The 22,601-nt window shown below is 44.3% G+C and overlaps 1 protein-coding gene, 1 long non-coding RNA gene and 1 pseudogene across 5 annotated transcripts; 1 reads left to right on the top strand and 2 right to left on the bottom strand.

Annotated features, from left to right (window-relative positions):
• Positions 1-6,207: 6,207 nt before the first annotated feature.
• Positions 6,208-13,531, top strand: LOC107158992 (zinc finger protein 154-like). 3 transcript variants are annotated; one of them, XM_048791543.1, is made up of 4 exons: positions 6,208-6,361; positions 8,922-9,048; positions 10,305-11,439; positions 11,524-13,531. In XM_048791543.1, exons 1-4 carry the CDS (start codon positions 6,329-6,331, stop codon positions 11,687-11,689), a joined length of 1,461 nt encoding a protein of 486 aa, XP_048647500.1. In that variant the 5' UTR covers positions 6,208-6,328; the 3' UTR covers positions 11,690-13,531. The 3 variants fall into 3 exon arrangements, with proteins under 3 accessions (XP_048647500.1, XP_048647501.1, XP_015361014.1); XM_048791544.1 differs by having other exon boundaries at positions 10,545-13,531; XM_015505528.2 differs by having other exon boundaries at positions 10,305-13,531.
• Positions 13,532-14,873: 1,342 nt separating this feature from the next.
• Positions 14,874-15,589, bottom strand: LOC107158824 (annotated as a pseudogene).
• Positions 15,590-18,330: 2,741 nt separating this feature from the next.
• Positions 18,331-21,699, bottom strand: LOC125612791. 2 transcript variants are annotated; one of them, XR_007343261.1, is made up of 4 exons: positions 21,568-21,699; positions 19,908-20,030; positions 19,354-19,463; positions 18,331-18,860 (listed from the first exon to the last, which is right to left on the bottom strand). It is a non-coding gene; the product is annotated as an uncharacterized LOC125612791 (long non-coding RNA). The 2 variants fall into 2 exon arrangements; XR_007343262.1 differs by lacking the exon at positions 19,354-19,463.
• Between the last annotated feature and the right edge of the window lie 902 nt (positions 21,700-22,601).

The raw sequence follows: 22,601 nt of genomic DNA, 5'->3' as shown, positions 1-22,601 counted from the left end.
ATTTTTAAAACTTGATGATATTTAAATATCTCAAACATTTAAATTTTATTAAACACATATGAGATGTACCTCTAAGCTCAACACAAGGCATCTACTAATATAAAAAAAACAAAGCTTTAGAATACATTCATCAGTGGGAAAGATTTATAAATATAATAAAGTGATGAAAATTTGTTTTAAGCTACTTTAATAAAAGCAACACATACTTTATGTTTTCTCTCAGGGTCTTTGAACCCTAATAAATTTATCTTCCCTTCACAGATAAGAGAATGATTCTCAGGGAATTAACAGTGGGAGTTGTCTTCTTCCAGACTACAGTGGGAATCTTGGCAATTCCTCACTTCTATTTCATTATTTATTTTATTGAGTGGAAAGAGTTTGATGCCCAAAGACCTGACTGTAAAGCACTAACTTTGACCAACTTCTTGACTATTATCTCAAGAAGAATTTCTCAGACAGTGATAGAGTCTGGGTGGAAGTATTTCTCGGGTGGCATTGGATGTAAACTTGCCATCTATCTTTATCAAGTGGCCCAAGGGATGTCTCTGTACACCACCTGCCTCCTAAGTTGCTTCCAGCAGTTGTAATCAGCCCCAGCAGCACCAGGTGGATGGAGCTTAAACATAGAGCTGCCAAGTCTGTTGATCCCTCTGTCCACCTAACTGGCTTGTGCCTCTGCTTCTACACATGGTGATCACCATAATGGTGACTGGCCCTCATATCAGCAAAAATATCACTAAGAGATTCAATTTGGGGTACTGTTTGGGGTTGTTTCTGGCACTAGTGCAACTCCACTGTATGTGTCCATGCTCTGCTTCACTGCTATTCTGTGTTTGGGTCTATGGCTCCAAGGTAAGCATCCTTCTCATGCACAAGAGGCAAGTCCAGTATATTCACAGTGCCCACTGCTCCCCTGGAGTGTCCTCAGAGTCACCCAGGCCATCCTGGTCCTGGTGTGTAACTTCGTTTCTGTCCACTCATTGTTTTCCATCCTGGTACTTTATGTATCATTTTTGATAGTCCAAGACTATGGGTGATAAGCATCTTTGCATTTGTAAAAATATGTATATCCACTTTTAACCCCTTCTTCAGTAAGAACCCTATGCCTCTACACTCTTATTCTTATTCTTGCTGGGGGAAAAGGTAATTTTCTCTAAATTCGTCACAGGATTTTTGGCAATTTGTGGTCTCTGCACCATATATATATCACCTTTGTGGCCCTGGTGAATTCTGTGGTCTATTTTTTCTCCTCTTCTCCATTTAACTCTTTATATTTCTCCTGTTTTGAATCCAATCCAGTTTCTGCTGCTCCCCTCTTTTGTTCCAGCTTCATGATTCCAGACATTTGGCTACTTTATGCTAACAAGCAATGATGCCTGTGCCTCTCAGTTTTACTTTTCCTACTGGAGAAAGAAATTTATATCTTTTGCAACTGATTATACATCTGAAATATTCCTATTCTTTCCAGAAAACCAGTTTTACTTTCCCAATTTATAAGTGAGTAGTAAGTTCAAGATGTTCTGCTGGAAGTGTGTGATACCTTGTGTTTAAGAGAATTATTGATCTTGTTCTGTCCCATAAAATAACATAGCATGAATAATTATATAAGGATATTTAATATGATTTGTTATGATCTTCGGTGGAGATATTAGACATTTATGAGATAACAAATGAAAGTTAAGTTCAAGGATTTAGAAGAAAAAAGTCATTGTCTGGCTTGCTCTCGTGATGGTCCAGAAAGGCCCTTGAAGAGCACTGGACTTTTCCAGTCCTACTTCCAGGTGTGGGTGACTTGACCGACACAGGCTCCTGCAGGCCTCAGGTTTCTCCACTGGGTCTACTGCCTGGAGTGAGGATCTCTCAGCAAGACCCAGTGGCCTGCAGCTTCCTCTTGCCACTCTCCTGCAGGTGGGTTTCCAGAAGTGTGGCTCCACTTAATCACCTGTCTGGGAACAGCTTCCTGGGGAAAGCCAGATCGAGGATTTTTGACAAGTTCCAGAAACCATATTTCAAGCAAGTTCTGCCACTGTAGCTCGGTAGTGACTCATTCAATGAGTTCAGGCTCTGTCCTGTTGACAATACTTGGAACTCAGTTTGGGAATTTAAGGCACTCTCTTGAATACTTGAGGTTAGTGTGTGTGTGTGTGTGTGTGTGTGTGTGTGTACACATATACATACACACACACACACACAAATTACACTCAATTTTATCAGATAATTTTTATTGTATTATTTATGCTATATGTTGTAGTTGTATTATATATCATATAATAATATGTATTTTGCCAATTCACATGTATGATATGTTTTTCCTGTATTATTTATAACTATATCCTATATCAGTATTTGTAGTATGTTCATCATCTGAGGCACTAATGCAGAACAGATAGGCTGGGTATTATTTTGAAAAGTGAATACACCAGTGGTTCTTACTTTTTGGCATCTGTACATATGACTTGGGTTAATTAAGAATATACAAGCTTAGGCTCACTGAAATGGAGAGACTTGTGATACTACTATTCTACTTTATCTAGAATTTGGGAGCTGTAGCTCTTGTTCACTGACTGTAATGATATTACACTGCATGAAGCACTGGTCATAAAAGGGAAAACATGATGAAAACATTTTGATTAATGAACAGAATTTTTAAACCTTTATAATATCAAAATATCTCAAACTTTACATTTTATTAAATGTATTTAACATGTACCACTGAGAACAACACAAAAATATATACTAATATAGATATCTGAAATTGAGTTAGCTCGCTGAATTATACTCCTTCTATGCATAACTACAAAACTTTCTAAAATATTTGAAGCAGCTTCTTTGAGATCTTGAATGATAGACAACACAGAGGCCTGCACAGAGGAGAGGAGCCCAAATAACAGAGGGTGGAGGCACCTGAGCTCAGAGCTAAGGCCTGAGATGATCATAGTCAGTCCTGTTATTTCATCTTCTTAGCAGGCCTTCCTTGTTAGGCCAGCTCTCTGGGTTCCATCAGTGTAGAGGCTGAGACCCTCACCCTCACATCAGAGGTCATGTCCAGAGAAGTGTCCCCAGGCACTGCATCCCACCTGAGACTGATCAACATGGCAGGACACGATGAGGATGATGAGGCCCCCACTGCAGGTCCTAGACATCACAACAGACACCAAGGCTGAACCTAAATGTGGGAACAGGGTCCCGGTCTCCAGGCTTACATTTAGGCATACTTTGTCCCAGGAAGCTCTGATAAGAAACAGCTTGGGCAAAAGACACCCATGGAGTTTTCTGGAGCCTTGAAAGGTCATCTTAGGGAGACCTGGGGGACCATTATGTTGGACCTGGCTTCTCGCTTTCAGCTGGCCCACATGGATCAAGCAGATAATGAAATACAAAGCAGAATTTTAAAAGAGGCAGATTTAGGTCTAAGTTTGTAAATAAGGATGTTTTAGGTCTAAAATGAGAAAGTAGCTTTAAGTTTTCCAACATTTCTTCTTCTAGCAAGAAAAGTAAAGTAAAAAGCTATAAAATATGATTTATTTTTTACTAAGAAAATCATTTTATGTAGACATATTTGAATGTATTGCTGAAAGAAAACCTTTAGACAAATTAAAGTAAGCAGCTTATTTGATGATATAAAGATTCATGAGTGGAGCAGGCCCTGAACTAGTAGAATGAGTTCAGAGGGTTCTCCCTAGCAGTGTGAGCTGTGAGCTTCCATAGGTCAGTAAAGAAGTCCCTGTTGGCTCTAGTAGGCCAGTTGGCCTTTTTCAGGCATAGTCTGATGAGTTGCTTGACTGGTATGATTGGATAAAACCCAACAGCATGTGATTGGCCATTGTGATACCTGTAGCTTAGGTTTTTGGTTTGTTTGTGTATTAAGTTAGGTTGCAGTTTATTATATGTAGAGAGTAGAGAGACAATCTCAGACTAATGACCTCCTGTTCATTTAACAATATGGATACACAGAGAGAGAAATGGATCCATGTGTGGACACAATACTACTAACATTTTTACACAGAATGTAGACATATCTGAGACTTTGACATTCCATTGTATAATTTTATATAGTGTAGTATCCTTTCAATAAACAATTGAAAAACTTATTAGAAAAACAAATATGTAATAGATCACTTTTGTTCCTTGCAGCTTTATACAGAATTACTGCTAATTACAGAAATTCAGGCACCTGGTTCTGCAGGAATCACATCAGAAAAAATAAAATTTACTAAATGCTCAACAAAATAATCTAAAAACTGGTGAAAGTGTGTTTCAGATAGCAAGTAAGAGTTATTAAATGAATAAAAATCTTTTCAGTGAATTGACATTTGAACTTGACTCACAGAGTTCTTGATTCACTGGGTCTGGGTTCAGAACTGAGAATGTGTATTTCCCATGAGTCTGCTAGTGACATTGATGGCAAACATCCAGGAATCAAACTAGGAGAATCACTGCAGTAGGAAAGGTGATGATGTCTAGTTCCAGGGCTAGCGCACACAATAGTGTACATGTGCAGGTCCCAAGGGCCAAAGCCAAGGATTCTAAGCCACATGCCCTGAATGTCTCTGCAATGGACAAGGCAGATAAAGGCTCAGTAGGGTGGAGTCTCAAGCCTTCCACTGCTACATAGTCCTGTGAAATCTCCACCACATAGACCACCTACTCATCTGCTTCTTCTACCTGCAACTTATTCCAAAATACACACATAGCTCATCCCTCACTTCCTTCAAATGTATGCTCACTGACCCTCTTAAAAAGCACCACATCTCTCATTTTCCCTTAGCAAAAGAGCATTTATTTTATTTTATTTTTTTGAGATTGATCTTAGATTTCTGAAAGGAAGTGACTATGTCTCAGATCTCAAGTAAGAGTTTTTAAGTGGAAAAAAGCATTTCTCAATGAATTGGACACTGTTTACTGACTGTGTAGGCAGGAAAGATGTTTTCTGTGCAAGCCACAGTCAAATCCACTTTTGTACTACTGCTTCAGTGTGGCCTCAAATTCCTCCTCTATCATATAGAGGCATGTCTATGCCACTCTTTTTTTTTTAAAGAGAGAGAGAATTTTTTAATATTCATTTTTTAGTTTTTGGCAGACACAACATCTTTGTTTGTATGTGGTGCTGAGGATCAAACCCGGGCCACACGCATGCCAGGTGAGCACACTACCACTTGAGCCACATCCCCAGCCCCACTCTTTATTTTCATTCTTGCCCCTAACAGAAAGCACACAAGCTGACCAACTGACTTCAGTGCTTCAGGATGAAGCATTTTAATTGCAATACAATAATTTTTATTAAGCTTCCCTAGGAGGGCACACATTCTCTGTGTGAATGACTCTATAAAATATGTATTTGGATCCATAACTTTTGGGAGCATCTGAAATAATAAATTTGACTTCTAGGTGCATACTGAGTTTTTTTTTTTTAATTTTTAAATTTGTCTTAATTAGTTATACATGACAGTAGAATGCACTTTGATATACATAGATGGTATATGATTTCTCATTTTTCTGAGTGCACGTGTTGTAGAATCATATTGATGATGCAGTCACATATATACATAAAGTAATAATGATTGTTTCAATATACTATCTTTCCTATCCCCACATCCCCTCCCCTCCTATCACTTCCCTCTACCTAAGTAACACTATTCTTCCCTAGTGCCCCCCACCTTATTGTGAATTAGTTTCTGCATATTAGAGAAAACATTTAGCCTTTGGTTTTATGGGATTGGCTTATTTTGCTTAGCATGATATTCTCAAACTCCAACCATTTACTGACAAATGTCATAATTTCACTCTTCTTTAAAGCTGAGTAATAGTCCATTGAGTATATATACCATATTTTCTTTATTCATTCATCTATTGAGGGACACTTAGGTCGGTTCCATAGTCTAGCTATTGTGAATTGAGCTGCTATAAACATTAACAGAGTTTAAAATTTTAAGTTTCTAAACACTTGGGCTACCAGCTGCAGACAAGACTCCTTAGCAACTGCCCCTTCTGCTTTCAGAAGGGAGGAGTCCTTTCCTCTGTGTTGGTCCCTGGAGCTTAGCCTGAACTCCAAATGATCACCACCCTTATGCGTGACCTCTGGAGCTAGGAAACTGCATTACCCAGAAGGCTCTGCACTGTGCAGCTACGCCTGAGCCAATGACAGCTCAGGAAGGGGGCGTTTCCATGAACGCACAACGGGAGGGCGGGACTTCCGGCGTTTCCTAGGAGGCGGCCATTTTGCGGTTGCTCGGATGTGTCCACCAGCGCCCGGTGGGGAGGAGGGCGCCCCGCGGGCCTGCGCAGAGTCCTGGGGCCGCCGTGACCGCGCCCGCCGGGGGAGAGTCCAATGGCGGCGGCCGCTCCGGGGGACCCCGCGCGGGTGAGCGCCGCGGCTCGGCGGGGGTATGCGCGGCCCGCCTTGTCCTGTGGGGACGGGCCGGAGTGACCAGCCGGGGCGCGCGCCGCGGGCTTAGAGGCCTCGCCGTCTGTTGGGTTTCAGACGTTTCTCTGAAGCGACTTCACAGGAGGAACCGGTGGAAGGGCGACGAGCTCTTGGGGGCGCGGGGCGTACTTCTTGGTCCCGCGGCCGTGAGCACGAGGTGGGAGGCAGCCAGCCCGGCCACCCCATTTCAGGGCCAGGCGGGGTGCGAGGGTGGGCGTTCCGCCATCCCAGAAGTCAGGCTGCCCCTTCTCGTGGCTCCATGGCCCAGACGGGCTTAAGGAACCTCCTCGGGGAGTGCATGCGCCCCGCCAGCCTGCTGCTGCCTCCTGCGTCGTGTGACTTCAGTGACATTTTTCTAGTTCTTGGGTGTGGGACCTTGGATAAACTCCAAGCCTAGGGTCCTAAGGCCACGCCAGGACCTTATGGAGGTCCTCCCTGGAACTGACACCTGGAGGTTTGCGGATGAGTGGAGGGGAGCCTGACCTGGGAATGTTCAGGAAGCCGCGGGTAGGGATTGTGATGTGCCTGGAAAGTTGGGTGACTGTGCTGCAGGCAGCGGGAAGTTAGGGTCAGAAGTCTGACTAGTCTCCATCGCCTGCAGAGTGGAGAACAGACAGGGGTTGAGGGAGAAGGAAGATCAGGGTGGAGGCTCCGGCCATACTCCAGGTGAGGCTAATGGACCACCGTTATAGATTACATTTTGGATGTGAAGTTCTTTTAAAAGGCAACTTCTGATTTGGACATTGAGGAAACAGGATTCAGGAATGATCCTGTAGTTTTTGAGGGAATTCAGTTTCAATTAACTGAGATGGAGAAGATGGTATTAATAATAATATTCACTGGGACATCAGGAGTTTTGATTTGGCTATGTTAAGAGTGTAGAGATGTTTCCACCAGAGAGGCAGAATTAAGTGGGGAGCTGAATACACTGATGTGGAAATCTGGTAAGTGGTTGACAGTGGACACATCCAAAATGTGGTTGTTGTGGACTAAAGTTAGTGAGCTGTGAATCACATTGAGGATTCATGGTGGAAGGCATAGGGGGCATTGGCAGGGTTGGATGCAGCCAAGAACAGTGCCTCTTGGTTCAGTTTCCAGTTGATGGCAATAGGCTTTACAAATACATTATGGGAATAGAGGTAAAGGAGGTGAGTGGCCATGAAAGTAGGAGGTAGCAAACAGGATGTTTTGCAAGTAGCATAGGCTTTCACCGGAGGAATGGATGTGGGATGGTTGCGAGGTGTAGGTATATTTGAGGCAAGATGACACTTTGGCTGGACTTGGTGTCCAATCTATGAAATTGCTAGGATTTTAGGTAGTGACTTTAGTGGGGCCTAGTGTTTCATTCTGCCTGGAAGATAAAGCCAGGGGCAGATGTAATCACATCTGTCTGTGATAGTCACTTGCCTGGGGTTCAATGAAGAGTGGAGCAGATCTTAAAGTGTTAGGTATATAGAGAAAAGTTGGATATCTGGTACAGACATGAGTAGAGTAGGGTCATGAGTATTTGAGATGAACACATGGCCAGTGTGGCTAAGTCTGGGGCAAAAACTGGAGCCAGGCAGGGGACTTAATATAACCTTGTCTGCCACCACTAGTGGAAACTATGAGAAGTGCAGGGCAGTTTTTGATCCTGTTCATATTTGTCAAGTATACTGAGAGTCTTGTGTGCCTTTACAAGTATTGTGTGGTGTCTTGACAGCTGGTGAAATTCGGATGATATCAAGTAAACTGAATATAAGTTCCTGTCCTCACTCTTCTCCAGCTAATAATATCTCCACATAGACAATTCTTTATATGAAGGGGACCAGACATAATTTCTGCTTATTCCTTTGTAGCAGATTTTACCTCCTTACCAGCCCACGTAGTTACCCAAACATATCAATTGAGGGGACCAGGGAGTATCTTACCCTTTTGGTCCTAAAAAATTTGCATCCCACAGCCCCTGGTTCAATTTTTCTGGACCATACCTCTATGTAGTCCTAAGTGATATACATTGTCCTCTACAAGGATTGTCGTTAATCTATCCAGTATCAGATATTGTATGTTTGGTCATCCCCATAACCTAGGGTGAGAATTTACCTCCACCAATGGTGTGAAGAGGAGGTAAGGAAATCAGGAAGATGAGGTGTAGGACAGTGAAGTTGTTTTGTCCATGGGACTTTGGTATCTCTAGTTATGAGGGTTGTGTAGTGTAAAGAATGATGTGCACTTGGACAGCAAGTAACTCTGACTGTCCTGGGGTCCTGTATTGAGACTGACATGATCTTGGGTACAAAGGGGCAAGGGCAGATACTTCTGTGCCAGGTCCCTAGCTAAGTTATCTGTCCACCTTCCTGTTGTTGATGCTGTGCCTGGTGATCAGTGAACCCATAAGAGTACAGTGGCAATTGGAAGCTTGGGCATGGAATGGGCATGAGATAAATATGTGGGGGAATGGATTGTGTGTCCTCAGGGAAGGGACTATTTGTGGTTTGATTTTCTTCCATCATGGCAGGGCAATATAACTTTTGAAGATGTAGCCATACACTTCTCTTGTGAAGAATGGAATCTCCTTGACCAGGCTCAACAATGCCTGTACCGTGATGTGATGGTGGAGAACTTGGCCCTTATAACTTCCCTGGGTAAGTTCCTGACACCCACCCATGAGCCCCGAGCAAGTCTGTTTTCTCGCCCTTTTTCTGAGAGGCAGGTCTGTCCTCACACAGGACCATTGGCTCTACTTCCCTCTGCTCCCTGGGTAGGTTCTGTGGTTAGTAGGATTGAGATGTGTACTGCTTTTCTTTGCCTAAGCATCCCCAACTCTGTTTCCCTGTAGCCTCACAAGGAGACTCGGGATCAGAAGTCTTGCAGTCACATTGCTGCATCCTGCCTTCTTTCCCTCTCCATGATTCGATGTCTTTGTCCAGCTTTGACACCTCTATGTGCGCCAGGTTCTGCTTCCTTCTTCTAACCAATGTTTCCTTATGACTGCCTGTACCAGGGATCATGCCACTGAAATGCTCATACTTACAGGGACTGTACTATTCTTACAAGACCTTTCTTTGAAATTTTCTTTCTAATATTTGTTTTATTTCTCTGGGCTATCGTGTGCTAAATTTTTTCTGGGTCAATGCTGGCTGCTCTTGTTTCCCATCTTTCCCTTAGTACTTGTATCCCTAAGTGCCATGTTTTTGTATCATTTTGGAATTGAGGTAAATAGTCCTCATTGGTTCACAAACAACATCAAGAGGAACTGAGAGGAAGACTGCCCAGGTTAAGAAAATGATGTGAAAGCTGTGCTCGCATCGTAGCAGATATATATTCTGTTTGACTAGTGTTTTGGTGCCAGTGCCAGTGGCTGGAGCTCATTTCTGTTTTTCCGTTGTCATTTTGATACTTTTTTAATTTGTCAGCTCCATTACTTGTCACTTCTACTCTCATATCCAGCCTGCAGCTAATTTACACATTTCTGAACTCCCACTTCTACAGTGCTCTCCAACATTGGCCTTTATATATTGTGTCATGAAATAAGCATACATCCTTAAACTGTCCGTAAAGGCCAGCTGCTCTACTAAAGGCATATATTTTTCTTGGGCCTGGATACACCATTCCATACAGCACTTAGGTATCATCAGCAGAGAAGGTTATGCAGGAAGTTGTTTGCAGAGGATAAAGTTTCAAATTCTCCCTCTTCTCTTTCTGTCACATCACATGGTGTGTCCCTTGCCTAATCAACTCTCCCCCATTCTGTCATCTTTATAACCCACTATTGCTGAGCCCCTCATTCTCAACCAGAACCCAACTCCCTTGTCTTATAAACAATCCCATGGATTTGCTCCTTGGCTTGTAGCAGTTGCCCCTTCCCACTAGCACTTTGACTAGCATTTCTTGCTTTCAGATTGTTGGCATGGAATGGAGAATGAGGAGGATCTTTCTGAGCAGGATATTTCTTTAGAAGATGTGTCCCAAGTAAGGACTTCAAATGAAGGTCTGTCTCCCCAGAAGGCTCCTCCCTGTGTGATGTATGGCCTGGTCTTGAGAGACATTTTGCACATAACTCATCACCAACAGGGAACACATTGTCAGCAGAAACTGTACAGATGTGGGGCATCTGGGAAACAGTTGTATTTCTCTGCAGACATTGATCATCGCTTTGGAGAGAAACCCTTCAAAAGCAATGTGGGAAGAGCCTTATTTATGAAGAGGTACAAATTCCATGAATCAAGGGAACCCTTTGCCTGCATAGAAGTTGGGAAGGACTTCCTGGCCAGCTCAGAATTTCTCCATCAACCAGCCACTTGCATTGAGGAACAGTCAAGTGGCAAAAGTAATTTGGGGACTGTCTGTCACAACGGAAAAACTCATTTTGACTATAGAGAATACATACAGACATGCAGCCATGAACACACAACTGTGCAGCAGCAGAAAACCCACACTAGAGAAAGATGTTATATGTGCAGTGAGTGTGGGAAATCTTTTAGCAAAAGCTATAGCCTCAATGACCACTGGAGGGTTCACACTGGTGAAAAACCTTATGAGTGTGGGGAGTGTGGGAAATCATTTAGGCAGAGCTCTAGCCTCATTCAGCACCGGAGAGTTCACACTGGAGTGCGACCTCATGAATGTGAGGAATGTGGTAAATTATTTAGCAACAAGTCCAACCTCATCAAACATCGGAGAGTTCACACTGGAGAAAGGCCTTATGAGTGCAGTGAATGTGGAAAATCCTTTAGTGAGAGCTCAGCACTTCTTCAACACCAGAGCGTGCACACTGGAGAAAGGCCTTACGAATGCAGTGAATGTGGGAAATTCTTTACATATCATTCGAGTCTCATAAAGCACCAGAAAGTTCATAGTGGATCAAAACCTTATGAATGCAGTGAGTGTGGGAAATCATTCAGTCAAAATTCCAGCCTTATTGAACACAGGAGAGTTCATACTGGAGAAAGGCCCTTTAAGTGCAATGAATGTGGGAAATCCTTTAGCCAGAGCTCTGCACTCCTTCAGCATCGTAGAGTTCACACTGGAGAAAGGCCTTATGAGTGCAGTGAATGTGGGAAATTCTTTACCTATAGTTCCAGTCTCCAAAAACACCAGAGAGTTCATACTGGTTCAAGGCCTTATGAGTGCAGTGAATGTGGGAAATCCTTTACTCAAAACTCCAGTCTCATTAAACACAAGAGAGTTCATACTGGAGAAAGACCTTATGAGTGCAACGAATGTGGGAAATCCTTCAGCCATAGCTCTAGCCTCATTAAACACAGGCGAATTCATACTCGATAAAGGCCTGTGGGAAATATGGAAAACACTTTAGCTGAAGATCCAATCTCTACAAACTTGAAAATTCACCTTAGAAAAGTCCTTGTGAGAACAGTGAACTTGAGAAAACATTCAGCTGAAAGCCTTATCTCAGTGGATACCACAAAGTTCATATGAGAAATATACCTTTGATGTGCATGGATATGTTATTGTTCATTATACCAGTTCTTGAAGGGTTTTGGTGGTGCCACTGCCTGAATAGGACCACATACATCCAAGCATCCACTCACATTCCAGGTATGTGGGAGATAGGCTGCACTCATTAACCTGCCTGGGCCCCGTGCCAAATTCATGCCACTGAAAGCTTAACTCTACCTGCTGGAAGGTGCCCACAGTATGCACCATTCACCCACCCCAGTGAAACAGGGCTCTCCCGTCTGTGAAAAGGATCTGTACGTAGGCTAAGCATTCATCCCCTTTTCATCTATTTCTCTCTGATGAGTTAGTCCATGCCACAAGGACTGTGCTGTTGACTTAGGAAGGTGGACCTTTTTCAGAAATATTGTTGGTTTCATGTGACTCTTGATGGAATTTTTCCTACCACAGAATCACCAAGTGTGGGAACCACCTGTGTCTCATTGCTCCGGTTGTCTGATAATAAAATCTTTATTGGTTGAGGCACCAGTTATTTGGGGGAATTCTATTTACTGAATGTAGTTCTTTAAAAACAATTGGGATCTTTTGGGTGAACAAGTTTGTTGGGATCCCAAACTTTGTGTCCCTAGGGAGGGTAGTGGAATGATGGCAGAATACAGCTCTTTCTGGCTTGGGCCTTCTGTATTGCTGCCTGAGGCTTCCAGGAAAACCTGCAGGGCGCTGTTTGAAGTCGGGAGAGGTAGTGACAATCTGATGCTTCTGAGAGCAACATGAACTTATTTTCCTTTTCAAAGGGATATTGCCTCAAGCTCAGTATTGGCTGGGGTTCCTGTTTGTCAGGCCCTGCATGGATCTGTATGCCCTGACATTCTGAGTTCCATAGGATAGCATCACAAGCTGTAAGATTATAGTTGTTAACAGAAATACTGGATTAATAGGTAGTGGAAGAGACTATCACAAATTGATTGGTGCCTCTTTTACATGGGTATCCACAATGTTAGTCACTCTGGCTATGAAAGATGAGCAGGTCAGAAATACTTAGGACCGTATCTTGTGTAGCTGAAGTTATTGTCAGAGACTGCTCATCTCAAGGCTGTACTGTGCAGACAGGAAATTAAGGATTCTAAGAAGGGAGATCTTGGTCCACTTACATGGCCTCTGTGAGCAGGCAGTATTCCTGCCAAGTCCAGAGGAAACAGTCTTCACCTCTTAGCTATGTTTGTTACCACTGAGGCAAGAGGTCCCCCAGGGCATGAGGAGAAAGGTGATGGAGTCAACATCGTCAATCCTGATTTTTTCAAAAACAAATTCAGACTTTCACCTGTACAACAATAGATTCATTCATATCCTGGAATTGTATGTTATTGAAATCATTTTAAGTTCTCATGCTTTTTCCCCTGGGTATATTCAAACAGCATATATGAGATTTATCAGTATTGCTTATATGAGTGAGATTTTTGTTTTTTAAGAGAAAGGAAAAAGGTTTGTGGCTTTGCTGCAAAGAAGAAACACTGGGTACTCCTGTCCCCAAAGCTGTGACTCTGCCCATCAACAGGAACATGAGGATGTCTGGATATTTTTTATTGCTGAGAAGTATGAGGTTATATGGCTATAACCTATTTTTTATTTATTCATCTGGTCATAGATATTTTGGTTGTTTACAACAAGTTTTAGATTTATTGCAAATAAAAGCTGCTGCAAACACTTTTCCAAGGATGTGTTTAATTTCTCTTGTGTTAATGCCTGAGTCACAGAGTAGGTGAATGTATAACCTTTTAAGAATTGCTGAACTCTGATCTCACATGCTTGTTTTCTTTGGATTCCTATGAGCAGTGTATGAGAGTTCTGGTTCTTCATATCCACTGGATATGGTTAGTTTTTTAAGAGTAAATGTGTAGCAGTGTAATAATGTAGTTTAGTACCATTTCCCTGGTGTTTTATTATACTGAGCATTTTTTATTTACAACCAGAATGTTTTTGATAAAATATATTCATAACTTTTGTATAACTAAAAATGAGTTTTAGCTATATTCCCTTTTATCAACAAATAAGTTGATAGAAAAAAAATACAAAGATGTATGTTAGACCCTATGCTTCAATAATGTGAATTTTTAACTGCAATCCTGAATGCGTAGTGCCTAATTTTGTGTATATGCCTTATACACAATGCAATGATCACATCTACATATATTTTAAAGTTCAATTTGTATTATTAGCATATTCTCCAGCATTTTCTAATTCTAGATAATTCATTGAATCTTTTGCCACATTCCTTGATGTAAAATCTCCCATCATGGCTAATTTCCATTTGTCACATGATGTCACTGCAGAACATGGAATTTGAGAAAGTTATCAGTAGCACACCAATGTATTGTTTCTACCATATTTATATAGTAGGCACAAAAAAAGCTCAAGTGCATAGAAAATAATGAAATATAGTAAAATGAATAAGAAGCTTTTTTATATCTTTAAAATAGTTTGAGGTATAATTTACTCAAACTATGTGTTTAGAAAGTGTGTGTGTGTGTGCGCGCGCGCGTGCGTGCGCATGCACTGTGAATTGACCACAGGGGCACATTACCACTGAGCTACATGCCTATCTAGGGTCTCATTAAGTTGCTTATTATGCAACAAATTATGCTGAGGCTTGCCTTGAACTTGCAATCCTCGTGCCTCAGCCCCTGAGTAGTTGGAATTATGGGTGTGCACCACTGCACCAAGCATTACTTCTAATGTTTTGATGCATAGTCACACCTAAAAATAAGTTTTTTCTGGTCTTTAGTTCATCTTCCTCAACTTAGAATTCTATCCCTTGTGATGGCCACTTTCAGTTATGTGCAAAAATGAGAAAGACTGCTAAGAACCAGATGAATTCTTCCAACCAGCTTTCTTTCCCACTTCTGAGGCATCACACTGCAGCTCCTGGCACACAATTCAAATCAGCATGGTATCCTCTTTGAGAAGGTCAAGAAAGTAAAAGGAATGTGGAATCTAAAAATTTATCCAGTTCAGAATCCATTTTTTTCTACTTAAGCAATGACCAGGAGTCCACTGGGCAGATTATTAGGGACAGTGACTCTCTTCATCTCCTTGCCATTCTTCACTATTGATGAAGAGCCCAGTGTCACTGTTGCTATACAAACTGCTGGTTTCCCATTCTGATATGTTTTTTGTTTATCTGCTTCATACTCTATTCTCTATTTCCTTCCTATTTTGCTTAGGAAAGTGCTGCTTTCTGCTGATTCACACAACCATGGCCCAGTGAGGTCCAGGGAGTATTCTCCTTCCAGCAGGACAACACTGCTCCTTAGTAGACTTGAACAGGCAGCCTCTCTCAGAGCTCCAGTCTGAACTTTCAGGTTCTCTGAAGGCTGGCAGCCACCTTCTCCTGGCAACTGAATGGTGACAAGGTGCATTTTCAGTAAAGAAATCAGATTCGTGCCAAGAATGTTGCTTATTCTTTAACTATGGCATTGAAAGCTGGGTGCTGTTTGGCTACCGTTGTGTCATCGGAGTCACTGAAATTGGTGACTGGGCCACTTGTCAACAATTTTTAATGGCCTCATCCAGATGTGACTCAGAGGCCTCACTGTATCAGCAAGTGTGTTCTGCCAGGTGAGTAAAGTCAGACTGGGGCTTCCAAAGCTGCTGTCTCTGCTGCCAAGGGCTCAGGGACATCTCCTCCCACTGCTCACCAAGTTTATTCTGCTCAGATGTCTGCTCCCAGTCTAAGGCTAAGTCAAGTACCAGCTCATCCTTGAGGCCACATCAGATAGCAACTGTGATGTTAGCAAAAACAAGCAAACTCAGGGAACTAGATCTCTGTGCTTTCTCCCCAATTTGTCACTGAATTATCAGACTAGTCAAATGCTCGTTCAGAATCCTTCCCTGCCTCAAAGATTGCATTTCAAATGCAGACAGTACAATCATGAGACTCCCACACCTCCAATCTTGCTTATATGCCCAGGGTGACCCTGGGTCCAGGTATGTCCTGGAGAGAAGTAATCCATCCAAGCCACACATGGGCAAAGTGCTGACTCCAAAAGATGAAGGTGGGGAGGCACAACGGTAACTTCTCATTTGGACCTAGGACAGGGGAGTAGCCCTTCTAGGGCAGAAACTGCCAAACAGAAAGTCCTGGTGACTGGGCTCCCTCCAAGACTGAGGGTCTCAACAGGACCACATATGTGGGAGAAACAAGCATATTTCGAAGGACTCCACCATGCCCCAGCCTGGCCCCGAGGGCTTGAGCAAACATGGCTTGGAACACCATGCCTACACAGAAACAGAGAGAGAAGAGAGCTGTAAGAGGCCATCTTGGATTGGGTGATAGGCCCTGAAAAGCAATGCCCCATCACCCTTGTCCCTCCCTCCAGCCATTACAGCCCCATGGTGTCATTAGCCATTGAGCTGCATCCCAGTGCCCCATCCCCTCTGTCACTGGCCCTGACCCCACCCTCTCAACCTGCTCCTTCCCCTTTCCACTACCTATTAATCCAGTGTTCATGTAACAATCACGGTCCCTTGCCCCACACTGCAACTATTGGTGCTATCCTAGGACTCATGGCTCCTTTGCAGGACGAGGGAAAGAGATTTCTCTCAAGGGAATCACACAATAACACCTGTGAACAAATTTCACACTGTACTGAAATTTCACAGTCACACCTCCCAAGTGAGCTCAGAAGCCACAAAGTACCACAGTAGCCAGGCTGTAAGTTAGGTCCATGGTGCTTTCCTTGGAGGCTTGGGGAGAAACACAAATCAGGCCCAAACAGAAGAATTACTTTCTGCCATAATACCCTGAGGCATACATGTAGAATGCTCTCAAATGCTGCTGCTGCTTTCATTATGACAGAACTCTACTGTTTTCAAATCACTCAATAAAGTGAATAGGGCTCCCAAGATTAAAGGTGGCTTAAGAGATAAGACATTGGGGCCGCAGTTATAGCTCAGTGGTAGCACGCTTGCCTAGCATGTGTGAGGCACTGGGTTCAATCCTCAGCACCACATAAAAATAAGCGAATAAAGGTATTGTGTCCATCTACAAACAATTTTTTTTAAAAAGAAATTTATCATCACACAAAGCAGAGAAACAAGAGGCAGGTTTTTCCTCAGGTTGGTCAGGTAAAGGCCACAAAACTCATCACTGGTCATGAAAGACAATATCTCTGGAAAACGTAGTCTATCTTTTAATTCACAAGCAGGACTCAACCAGGTCTTTGGGGCCAAACCTGAGTCAGACCCAGACCTTAACACGTTGGGAGTGAATGCTGTCATCTCACAAATCCTGCTCTGGGTTGGGAAAGCAAAGACTAACCACTTCTCTATGCAATAGGAGTACCAACACACACTGTGGGCGCCTGGCAGGTGATAGAGGCCACACGGCTTCAGTTACAGTACTGAAGGTGACTAACGCTTGGGCAAAGACCCTGGACAGGTTTAGAAGTGCAACACAAAGCTTCAAGCTTCCCCCACACCTGGAATTAATGTGGACGTGTGAATGAATCAGGTTCAGTTCAGGCAAATGGCATCCTAAGGGATTTCCTCCAGTGTCATTGCATTAAACAAGAAAGCACCCAACTTCCAGGACATTAAGGTGTCTTCCCCATGTGAACTTTGTGGTATCTGAGGAAAGGCATTTGGCCGATAGCTTTCTCATATTCAAAACATTTATAAGGCCTACTCCAGAGTGAAATCTGGTGTTGAATGAGGCCAGAGCTTTGGATAAGATTTTTCCACACGTAAGACCCTCTAGGGCCTTTCTCCAGTGTGAACTCTCCTATGGTCTCTGAAGTTGAAGTACACATTTGCTGCACTCATAGGGCCTTTCTTCAGTATGAACTGTGTGGTGTTTAAGGAGTGCAGACCTTTGGCTAAAGGATTTCCCGTATTCATTGCACCCATAAGACCTTTCTCCAGTGTGAACTCTCAGGTGTAGAATAAGGCTGCAGTACTGACCAAAGGATTTCCTACATTCACTGCACTGATAAGGCCTTCATCCAGTGTGAATGTTCTGGTGGTTTAGAACACTGGAATTGTAGGTAAAGAATTTCCCACGTTCATAAGGCCTTTCTCCAGTGTGAATACTATGCTGCTGCAGGAGTGCAGAGCTCTGGCTAAGGAATTTCCCACATTCACTACACTTAAAAAGCCTTTGTCCAGTGTGAATTCTGTGATGTTAGATTGGGTTGGATCTTTGGATAAAGATTTCCCACATTCCCCACACTCAAAAGGCCTCTATCCAGGGTGAACTTTCCAATGGTTATTGAGGCTGCAGCTCTGGCTAAAGGATTTACTGCATTCACAGCACTTATAAGGCCTTTCTCCAGTGTGAACTCTCCAATGTTGAAAGAGGTTAGAGCTTTGGCTAAAGGACTTGCCACACTCTGAGCACTTATAAGGTCTTTCTCCAGTGTGTACTCTGGTATTTAATGAGACTGGAGCTGTGGGTAAAGGATTCCCTACACTCTCTGCACATGTAACATCTTTCTCTAGTGAGGACACTCTAATGCTGAACAAGTAAGTGTGTGTTTGGGGATGAACACTTCATCACATTCTTCCCAGTTACAATGAGCTTTCTCCTGCGAGAGGCAGCACCATACTTGGTTTTGCTATTTGACTTTTCCACAGGAAGAAGACTGTTGATGGAGAAATTCCAAGCTGGTCAGGAAATCACTTCCAACCTCCCTGTGTATAAAGGCCTTCCTGGTTCATGGAATTTACAGTTCTTCACAAATGAGGTTCTGCCCATATCACTTCTGAATGGCTTCTCTTCAATATGCTGATTCTTGTGCTGAAAATTTGTACTGAAATAGAATTGTTTCTCACATGCTCAACACATGCACATTTTCTGCTTGTGGTGTGCTTCCTTATGCTCAGCCAAGTGAAGGATGTCTTTTAAGATAAGGCCACACATCTCACAGAGGTTGGTCTCTTGGAGAGATAGAACTGACTTGGGAGTCATAATCTGTGACACTTCCTCTTACAGAAACACTCTGCTCAGAAGTTGCCTCCTCGTCCTCTATTCCATACCACCAACCTGAAAGAAAGAAATAATGAAATACATATTGATGCCGTTGAAGGAGACAGCTCCATTACAAACATTTCTTGCATGTGTAATGCTCCCAGGAACAAGTCTATGAGACTGCTTAAAGGACAAGGAGTTGGTGTTGAGGATAAGAATGAACTGCTTAGCAAAACTGGGCCCTGACAGTCACAGAATGGGGGAAGCCTTAGGAGGCCAGAGATACAATTGCAGGTGTGACACAGGAGAGGCAGGGCCTACGACTTGTTCCTCTGTAAATAACTTTGTCAGGACCTTGTCTGCTGCTGACACCCAGGGCTATGCAGGTGGGTATATCCAAGAAAACCATCACAACACAGCTTCCAGTGCTCAGGACCAAATAAGAATGTGTGCACACCTCAGGACCAAACATGAAGAAGCTGATGCTAGAGAACCATGCAGACAGCATGGAGAGACACAGGTGAGACCCAGGGCCCAGATATGAATTACTGATATGAACTATACATACCACCCCAGGATTAAAAAAAAAAATCACACTGCATCCAGATGATGCAGGTAGTAAGAGAAAAACAGGAGAGGCAAGGGGACACCAGCCAGCCTAGTTCAGCACATAGCAGCCTGCAGGAAAGGAAAACATCATCACAAAAGAACTTCAGGGAGGATGCTGAAAGAACAGCTCATGGTCTACTGAGGAGCCAGCACCTAGGTACCAGCAGTGCGGCACAGGCAGGGTGAGGAGATGTTAGTTATAAATGGGAAGCAGTACCTAGAAGACATGGGGCACTGGATATGGGAAGGCCACTGTCAGCAAGAGGGAAGTAAGGGGGACCCATTAGGGTGACTGCCAGCCCCCTCAACCTGCATCCTCTACAGCCAGGCATGGGCTTCACAGAAGCTGGGGTTGTCCAAGAAAAGAGCAGTGTTCACACTGCAGCCCTGAAATCAAAGCACCTACCAAGGGAACTGGGGAGGAAGTTGAGCCTATAGTCCTGATATGCTGCTGAGGAGGAAGGGAAGGGCAGAGGCTACCTCAGAGCCCAGAAGCAGGTGTGAAGACTTTACCCAGAGAAGTGTAAGTGCCAATTTTCCCACCATCACATCAGGGTACAAGCATCTTTGAACCTCATCAAGGAGATCCCATTCTTGAGGAGAAATAGAAATCCAATCCTCAAAGGTCACAGTGCCCTGCCGGGGTGGGGAGAGATGACATCATAAACAGTCCACTCCTGAAGCTCCACAATCCATCCTCATCTACCCCATGCCCATCTTGTTCCAAGCTCCATATCTCAGAGGAGAAACCAGGCCCTGGTGTCATTGGTATCACTGTCTACTCATAGGCCCGAAGATTGTTCAGCCACCAGGCACAAGGGCAATGACACAAAGAGACATGCAACTGTGGGCTTGGCAAAGCAGCATCCAATGCTAGTGTCAGGTAATCCTCTGTATGACCAAGGTCACAGAAGTCTCAATTCCAGGCACTTGGGGCCATCACACCATTCTCTAGACTGCACACTCCTCACGTCTGGACATCACAGACATTTCCATCACAACCCTCTCATGGCCCCATGCTAAGCATTTCCCTGGCCTCTTCACATTCCCCTTTGTACCCCATTGGTGAGAGCAGAACTGTCCCCTAGGGTTATGGGGATGGCAAACACACAACACATGACACTTAGGCAGATGAGATCCAAGCAACTTATTAGTCACATATATTCCCAACCTGGGAAAGGAGAAACCACACACCATCAGGGGCTGCACTATAGATAAGAATGGACAACCAGAAATTGTGGGATGCATGTTTTCTAGGATCAAGAGGGCAAGGTGACCTATGGTTCGAGTATGATTCCTATGGTACGAGTATGCAACTGGCCTTACTCCATCACTGGTGGGGAACTAAAACTCACTACCAATGCACTGATTCCAACTTGATAAAAAGGTTTACTTACTTGGTAGACCTTACCCAGGGTATAGAGTGGGGAGAACCTGTACTCAGGGCATAGAAACCCAAAACAACTGGCCTTATTTCCAGGCCTTACATCTCATCTTGGCAAAGAGCTGCAGAATAAACCTTCTAAGTCAACTTCCATGGCACCCAGGGCTCCCAACAGCAGTGGCAGCCCAAATCCTAATGCAAAAGCCTTCCTGCCCAGCTTGATTGGAATCTGATACCCAGCGCCTTTCCACTTCTGGCCCCACATGCCATCCCTCAGTTGCAAAAGTCTTCCTCTGCCCACCAAACCTTCAAAGCCCAGCTCCGCTGCTCACTCCTCTGAGCACATGTCGCTCTGAGATCACAGGCACGGCTGGCCTCATCTGCCAGGCTGGACCAAACCCTGCGCCCCGCTCCCCCGGGCACCACACACCCTGGAGAGCCCAGGGACCCTCAGCTCGACTCGGGCCTGAGTGTCGTCTTCCCTTCTCACTCCTTTGCTGCCGAACCACTGCTCGCCCACTCTTCCTCTGAAAGCCTTGGCCATGCAGGACCGTCCTGTCCCCAACACGTTCTCCCTTCACGACCACAAGACCATTCCTCAGCCCAGAAACCCAGGCACGTCCCCCCGCCCTGCACCGACACGGAGCCCGCGGGAAGAGGCGGCCTCTTCCCCGAGCCCCAGCGGACTGCCCGGGCGTCTGCCTCGGTGCTCTTGTCCCTGCGCCCGCCGTGGGGCTCAGGGAAGGGGTGCCGCCTCCCGGTGCGGGAGCGGCCTCGTCGCCTTCGTACCGTTCTTCCTTTAACTGTCTCGAACGTTTAAAAACCCCACCACGAACGGCGTCCCAGCTCCGCTCCAACCCTCCCAGATTCCAGCGGCCTCACAGGAAAGTGGCATGACTCCGCCCCACTGTTAGTGGGCTCCGGAAGTCCCGCCCCGAGCGCGAGTGTGGCGGAAGTGCCGCCCGGCGCAGGCGCGGCTGGGTGACGCGTTTCCGTGGAAGGAGGGGGGCTGCCGCGAAGGACGCCTGGAAGCGCCAGGGCACGACTGGAGGGCCTTGGTCCGTCCAGTCGGGCTTTGGAGACTGGTTAGTCCTCGCACTGACTTTGGAGGTTCCACAACTGAGCAGTGTTATTTGTTGATGGACATTAAAGCTTGTTTTGCCATGTTGTCTATCAAATGAGCAAGCTGATGGCAGTGGTAGCTGCTCAACAAATAGTTGTAGGTAGGGTTTTGAAAAGCAGTTGCTGTAGACTGAATGTGTCCACCCAAATTCATACGTTGAAGCTCTGATTCTCTGTGATGGTATTTGAAAATGGAGATGTTGGGAGGTAATTAGGTCATGAGGGTGGAGCCCTGGTGAGTAGGATTAGTACCCTTACTTACAACCTCACAAAAGCCAGGATTTTCTCTCCCTTTCCATCTCAAAGATCCCTCACCAGAAGCCAACCATGCTAGCACCCTGATCTTGAACTTCAGCTGCCAGAACTATGCGACATAAATGTGTTTTTTCCCTTTAAGCCACCCAAACTAAGATACTTGTTAAGGAAAGCCAGCCAGACTAAGGCAAGTGACTTCACGTTAGTGCCTCCCTGAGTTGGGATTTTGTCTAAGGGTAGCTGGGCAGAGATAAGGATGTCTTTGGGAACACTGAAGGCCCCCAGGCCCTGAGAGTTGTGAATCAAGGCAGCTCCCTGGCTGCTATGTCATCCTGCTACCAACTGGAACATCTGTCCCATATGTGGTTCTTTCTTTCCCTCACTATACCCCACATGCAGCTTCAAACTATTGGCTGGAAAGTTGTTTGGGGGTTTTTGTTTTGGCA

The sequence above is a fragment of the Marmota marmota genome, unplaced genomic scaffold, assembly GCF_001458135.2.
Source record: "Marmota marmota marmota unplaced genomic scaffold, marMar, whole genome shotgun sequence".
NCBI lineage: Eukaryota > Metazoa > Chordata > Mammalia > Rodentia > Sciuridae > Marmota > Marmota marmota.
The sequence above is the reverse complement of the archived record's forward strand: the minus strand, read 5'-3'. Positions and strand labels throughout refer to the sequence as shown.